General features: G+C 27.2%; 1 protein-coding gene and 1 pseudogene across 1 annotated transcript; both read right to left on the reverse strand.

The window, feature by feature from the left end:
• LOC109131160 (putative F-box protein At3g21130 pseudogene) lies at positions 1-839 on the reverse strand (annotated as a pseudogene).
• Positions 840-3,216: 2,377 nt separating this feature from the next.
• LOC104770030 (uncharacterized) lies at positions 3,217-3,755 on the reverse strand. Its single transcript, XM_010494379.2, has one exon. It carries the CDS (start codon positions 3,706-3,708, stop codon positions 3,241-3,243), a length of 468 nt encoding a protein of 155 aa, XP_010492681.1. The 5' UTR covers positions 3,709-3,755; the 3' UTR covers positions 3,217-3,240.
• Between the last annotated feature and the right edge of the window lie 4,072 nt (positions 3,756-7,827).

Genomic DNA, 7,827 nt, shown 5'->3' on the forward strand with positions numbered 1-7,827 from the left:
CATGCATATATATTGTCTCCTGGAAAAAGCACATTACCAAATATCTATGTAGAGAAATCAAATCTTAGTAAGAGATAATTATAGTGGTGTTCACGTAAGTTTGTAGTAAAAACAAGCCAGTAAGTATTTCCATTCGTATACATGCAACGAGTGTTGTCACCCCCTTTATAACAATATTCTCCTTCACATACATGCCATGAGTGTCGTCAATTTCTGTAACAATCTTCGTAGTGTGATCATCCTCTACAATGGAACATTCTATAGTCTTACCAACAACAACCCTCCAAGAATTGGAGGTGAAGTCATAGATTTGGTTCTCAGTTTGAAATATGGTACCATGACGAGATCGACCAATCCTCAAGATTTTGTAACAAGATGATTTGTTATCTTAACCGAAAGCAAATAAATCGAATTCTTTGTAAGGATTTTTAGGTTGAACCCACCTAGTTTCCCCTGAACATGGATTCCAAACAACTAGTCTATTGTCTTTGGTAGTGCATAACAATAATCCCTCACAGTGAAAGACGTCGCATATATCGACTTTTTCGGAAGAAAGAGGATCTTTTAGGCTAAATTTTCCAGTTATCTTAACAGAGGAAGCAACGTTAGTGTAAATTCAATGGAAATTGAATCTCACTATATAAAGCCTATAATCAAATCAACATGAGAGCCAGAGAGGAGTTCGAAGCATTAGTAGAGTGCTTCTTAACAAGTACTCTCCCATCTTTGATCAAAACATTCCATCCTTTGGATATTGATCGTAACCGTGTCAAAGATACAACCGGAATCCTAGAAAGTATTTCTACCACCAAATCCTCTGGAAGGTTTTTGGTCGTCATCTCTTATAAAAGATGGTGATTAAACTAGCTTATTGATCGTTAATCTTTTTTTTCTTTTCTTATAACTTACTCTATCAAATATGGGAAGATCATATATGCAAAAAAAGAAAAGTCTACTAATAAAAATGGAAAAGTCACACAAAAATGCTACACAAAGAAAAGGCTACTAAAGGCTACTAATAGAGTAGAAAGCTAGTGAATCTTTTATTTTACTTTACACTCTAATAAAAATGGGAATATCACATCTTTTTGGTCCACCCAGATTTTCTTCTTCTTTTTTCTTTATTTATAGATATTAAATATTTTGTTATATTTAATTATTACATTTAGTAAGTTTATTTTTTATCAGAATTTAATTATTCTTTATTTATATTGTTTATTTGGCTATATTTTTCTAACATTAAAATTTAAATGCATATTTAAAACTTAACGTAAATAATGTGACCGAACCAATAAAACTACCACATAATTAATACAAATTTTGGAGAGATCTACATGCAGTGCAGGTAGCCAAAAAAAAAAAAGCTCTATTCTCAGTAATTTTCTTTTTGGTCCACCCACATTTTATTGTTCTTATCTTTATTTATTTACAGATATTAAATATTTTGTTAGATTTTGTTTTTTTTTTAAATCTCAGCATTTAATTATTATTGATGTATTATTTCTTTGGTTATATATTTTCCTAACATTAAATGCATATTCAACTAAACTATTCATTGTTTGTTGGCTCAACTCTTAATTAATTCAGTTATTCCTTTCATAAAAATAGTTTATAGAATTTAAATGTGGAATTGGATCTTCTTGAATTGTATTATAGTTAAAACAAACAGAACTCTATATTTTGGATGTGTTTACATTTTAATATTTTAGTGTCTTTAGCCTGGTTATTAAAAAGTCAGTAACTGGGTTAATATTTTCTATGTAAAAAATAAGAAAAATGTTTGCTAAAAGAGAGTGTAAATTATGAAAATACGAAGTATACATAGAATACTAATAATAAGTAAGAGGAACTGATCGAAGGGAACGAGGAAACATATAGACTTATTACAGAAAACCAGAATTGTATAAATAAGCATATTGATAAAGGAATCGTCAGACAAGTAAAAAAAAGTACTAATTTATTTTTATATTATTTCTAAAGTACTAATTGATCCCATGAGAAAGAGAGAGAGAGGAGAATCGAAGAAATTATTAAAGAAAAAATCAAGAAGCTGTGATTTGATTTTTTTCTCCCAAAGTTGTTATCGTTTACTTGTTGTTCAGGCGGTCAATTAGAGGCAGTGCCGGTCCTAAGATAATAGAGGTCTAAAGCAATTTTTATATGTAATTTTTCATAAATATATAAATTATAAATAATAAAATATAGAAAGTAAAAAACAAGAGAAAGAGTAATAATAATGCCTGTATGAGAGTTCGAACCCACGAACTTTGATGCATATAGAAGCTACCAGCCTATACAAAGCCTCCAGATGCACAACACGTAACTGTTCTTCGAGTGGTTATCAGAGAAGATTTCTCTAGAACACTCGCTGAAAGACTTGTGAGCGATATTGAGAAAGTGATGCATGAGCTCGATGAGCTTTTTTTTTTTTTTTGGTTAATAGCTCGATGAGCTTTCTTCGCGAGTGATCCACAAAATATCACTTGGGGAAGTGAAGAGTGAAGCTAACAGCGATAACTTGGTGGTGACGGTTAAGAAAAGCGATATCGATATCGAGAAGCAGAGAGACATCATCAAAGGCTGGAAGAAGTTTGTCTCTGACCGGAAGAATAAGACGAATGGTATCTGTTAATCGAATATTTTATGAAAAATGTTTGAAGACTTTATTAATAATGCGTTTGCATTGAATTTGGAGATTTGAAGGTTTCCTTTCCATTATTATTGAACCAAGTTTCGTTTTATTTTGTTTTGTATTATCGTTTGATATCATTGCTTTTATTATTGAAGGCTGATTCTTCTACCATTGCTTTTTTCCTTTCTTTCTATAAACTTGAATACTTGAATCTTTGACCTTCCAAGTGAATTTTGACTGCTACCTCATAATTAAAGCAATGGAAACGAATTTACCTTCTTTTAATTTTGTTTTATATGACTGTAGAATCCTGACCAAAACCGAGATTCGATTCAGCATAAAACTCAAATACTACTTGTAATAATTAAAAAAAAAAAGGATCATCGTAGATTAAAGAACTGAAATTAGAAGTTAACTAAATTATATTATATAGATGTTGAACAAAAAAAACTCAATTATAAAAAACTTTCTGTTGTTATTCGAATAGGTAGAACGAATTGTATATCAAGATCAAAGTGGATTATATAAATAACATAACTTAAAAAAAAAAAAAAAAAAAAACCCTATTAAATCAATATTTCCAATTCTAACAAAAAAAAAAAGAAACCCTAAGCTGGCGAAGGGGCAGGAGATGTAGCAGGAGATGAAACCGCCTTGTTAGAGCAATGTCTTTTGATAACGCCATTGAAGAAGTGGTTATGGAAAGATCCAAACACGGTCTTCACGCAATCTTCTTTCATATTTTGGATTGCGGCGCAACAATCAGATCCAATAGCGGGTTTGTGAGTGATGAATGCTTTTCTGATATCTGCAAAACAAGTTTTTACCTCCTTGCAATCAGCCAAGCATTTGGCAACTTCCGGTGGTGGGTTGAATGGAGTTGGGTGGAAGTGGCCAGCCGGGAGTGGCAAGGCTCTTCCGGCTCTAGGGGATGGGAAACGTGGCCTGTGGTACCACCACTGGAGCTTTTCATTACGTAATGATGGAGTTGGCTCCTCCAAAATCCTTGCTGTGACTTGGGATGTGACACAGCATGTAAAGAGAATCATAGCAACAAGAACTGTTGGAGTATTCATCTTCTTTTCTGAATTCTTGGGAAGATAGAGTTTTGTTGAAGGAGAGTAAGAAACAATTTACTTTTCTTGTGATGGTTTTACGATGGTAAAACGTTAGGGCTTATATAGAGGTTTAAGCAAGATTTTGATAATTTCGAATAATCTATGTATATTTATCAATGGAATATTTTATGATATATAATGAAATATGATGTTATTGTACATATTTTTCTATTTAATTTCGATCTAGATAATATTTTGGACTTGTATAAATTATAAAATGATCGTTATCTTGAGAAAAAGGTCTTTTTAAAAAATAATGTAGTACAGCAACAACAAAACCGAATCTAATATATCCTCTGTTTCAAACCGAACCTCTCTTTGATTAGGCTATATCATTCATCTCTATTCCAATTCAACACAGTTTTGGGCTAATCAAGTTTAATGTTTTTTAACGTGTTCAAGTTGGGCTGACAATTCAGAAGCTGGACCATAAGCCATCTATTTATTAGTTTTTTTCTAGCCGATAACTAATAAACTAGATTAAGACCCGCGGTACACCGCGCAGCAAAATTATTTATAACTAAAATATTTAAATTATAAGTTGTATTTGTTAGATAAATATATTATAATTATATAATAATTGTTAAATAAACCATATAATACTGCAATAGAATTTATTGTTTATATAATTTAATCAATTTAATTAGATATGTCTATTCTCTAATACTGACAGTGTTAACAAAATAATGAAATGATGTTTTACCCTTGTAACACCGAATTAATGATATTTTTTAATTTATATAAATATCGATAAAACCCGTACTGCTATATAACTCCGTCCCAAGATATTTTAACTTACATTATATCATCTTAATTTTTAATATTTATTGTGTATCTACGGTATAATATTTATCATATTTAACTTTTTAAAGGTTTTAAATATTTTTTCATATTTAACCTTTTAAAAATATTTAAAAGAAAGAACCGGAATAAACAAAATAAAAGTTTTTAAACCTTTTAAAAATCTTTAAAATAAAGAACCGGAATAAACCAAATAAAAGTTTTTAAAGTTTTAATGTCTGATAAATCAAGGTTTCTACTCATTTGTATTCAGAATCATTTTGGTCTCTATTATAGTATGACTCTAAACCATTGCCCAATTTTTTAGACGATGTGGGATATTGTACCCGTATTTTTTATTTTGATTGAGTAATATATGTCCGTTTTTAAAATTTTGTATTACATCATATGCATGAAAAAATCACAATTTTTATTAAATGTATTATAGAATAATTCAAGATAATTTAAATATAAATTCAAATAAAAATGAAAGGGAATAATATATTTATGTTTGAATGAGGTAGAAAGATTTCCTTATTTTTTTAAATCTTACCTATAATTAATTTTTAAATTTTGGTAACTAATATTAAAGTTAATGCATTAAATGTAAAAACTTTCCAAAAAGTTTTTTTGAGCAAAAACTGCTGCAAAAATACTAGTATAGATATTGATAAATATTTTCTAGCCGATAACTAATAAATATTGATTCAGAAAGTGGGAATATTGGCTCTTTTTTTTAAAACCATTGGCGTTGTAAAATATCTATATTTGAATTTGTAGAGTTTCGATAAATACCATAAGATAAATTCTGTGGAAAAGACTACAAATATATCATTATTATTATTACTAGGTTAGACTTGCGCTATACCGTGGAATATTTTTTGTAATTATTTATAGATATACTAGATAATACCCACGTTATTACGCGGGTAAAAATTAAAAAATATATATATTAAAAATTATTAAGTAGTAGTATACATATTTTTAAATTTTATCTTGTAACATTTTCATATTGAATATGAACCTCTCATATTTCATTTTAATACTCCCCAAGTTCTATTATATAAGAGCTTTAAGGCTTTTTCTCTATTTTATAATAATTTCTCAAATTTCTATGTATAATTTATATTAATATAAAAATTTATGACTATTTGAACTATGCAGTATATTTCGTATTGGTTGAAGTTTTATAAATGACATAATATTTATTGTTTATTAATCTATATGATTTTACCCAAAACTCTTATAAGACAGGGAGTACCATTTAAATATCTATACTATCATAATAAACTATTTTTTACGTTAAATTATACATTTCATCTTAATGCATAAAACTAAATATTTTATATCAAACACAATTAAAACATCATATCAAATCTCTATCTTAGTAATAATTGAAAATACAAATAAAAATTAACAAAATATAATTTGCAGAAAATCTGAATCAACATTATTTAACATTTATTTGTTATGTTGTTACCTCATAAGTACTAATTTTACCTCATGTCATAATCAATTTTAAATGAATGAAATTTATAAAATAAAACATATATAAAGATATAAAGACATTCTCATCAAATAACTGAAGATTCATTCATATAAATTATAATCTATTTCGAATTATCTTGTGTTTTAACATATGTATTACAAAAATACATGTGTTAAAATTATAAAATCAAACATAGAAACTAGTACTAATATTCTTAAATGATTTTTTAAAATATGTTACATATTAATATTTGAAAAAATTTTAATAAGAATAAATTTCATCGTTAGACATTCAGTTTAGTAATCACGTTTGACTATCTAAGATTAATAAAAATTAACATAATAATATCAAAAAAAATTTAAACTTTAAATTTATAAAAAAAAACTATTTTAGTTTATGAATTATTATTAAACTTTAAATTGACAATTACTTATTATCCTTATGAAATCAGTTAGCATCCACAAAAATTTTGGAAATCCAAAAATATCCTAAATATTATTCTTCTATTTTTTTCTGGGACAACTATATTATTCTTCTATATCATAATTTCATAAGTAATGCTTTTTTCAATTTTCATCAATTAACCAAAAATTCATTCCTACAAACTCTTTTTTTGTTTTTCAGGTTTCTCATATTACTACATGCATTAAAATCTTTAAAATAAAATATGTAAAACTATACTAATACACATCATGTATTGAAATTTTTTCTTTTTAAGTTCATTATTCTTTTAAAATTTTGTGTGCGTATTTACAATAAAAATTTATATTACAACAATAAATACAATTTATATCGGACTAAAATTATGTTAAATAACTTATGGTATTCTTTCTAACTTTGTTATTCATTATATATTGATTAATATATATGCTTAATTAATTTCGTTTTTGCTTACACATGTCAAATTTTATTGGGAACACACGTATAATATATAATTAACATACAATGAAAAATATATTGATTTTGTTAGTTTTCCTTTTTTATTTATATTTTTAAAATATAAACATGTAAAATTTTGTAAATATAATTAGCTGTTCTACTATGCTTATATAAAAAAAAATTGACATGTGTCAACATCTAATCAATATATTTGACACGTGTCACGATCTCGTTAATAAGTAACTTTGACATCAAGCTTTATATAATAAGATTGAACTAGTGAAAAAATATTTTTTTTTAAGAATTGAATTAACTGTAAAAACTATGGTACAATGATAAGATAGAAATATGCATTAATAAAATAAAATAGAGAAATCTCAAATTTAATACAGCTTATAAATGTTTACATTTAAATCGGGTAACTTAAATACTTAATTGTATAATTAGCCTAACTAACTCTAATGCATGTTCTGTTTTATTTTCTTTAATTTTTGTGGGAAATATATTAGTGTAGTTTGAATTTGTGGTGTACTTTTTTATAGTCTATACATATTTAATCACATAATTGTTTTATAGTGTTTTGTTTTATTGTTAGAAAAATTATTATTTGTAGACATATCTAGCTTGTGAAAGCCTCGGCCTCCTGAACAAGAGACACTATCCTAATCTCATCCTTGTTGACTCTCTTCAACCACCTCATGTCATACCATGTTGACTCACATATACTTTAACTCTATCTCCGCTCAATGTCACCAAATTCTTGAAAACAAAGCTATTCTTCTCAACTCAAAGTCGCGTTAGTTCACTCCAATCATGTATTTCTAGGAATCGGTCAATTTGATTTCAATTTTGATTTTATTGATTCGACAGCTGCATGCTTAAGCCTTTCTTTGAATCTATAGATGTTATTTTCTATTGACTTGTCTTGT

The sequence above is a fragment of the Camelina sativa genome, chromosome 20 (assembly GCF_030686135.1).
Source record: "Camelina sativa cultivar CO46 ecotype springtype chromosome 20, ASM3068613v1".
Classification (NCBI taxonomy): domain Eukaryota; kingdom Viridiplantae; phylum Streptophyta; class Magnoliopsida; order Brassicales; family Brassicaceae; genus Camelina; species Camelina sativa.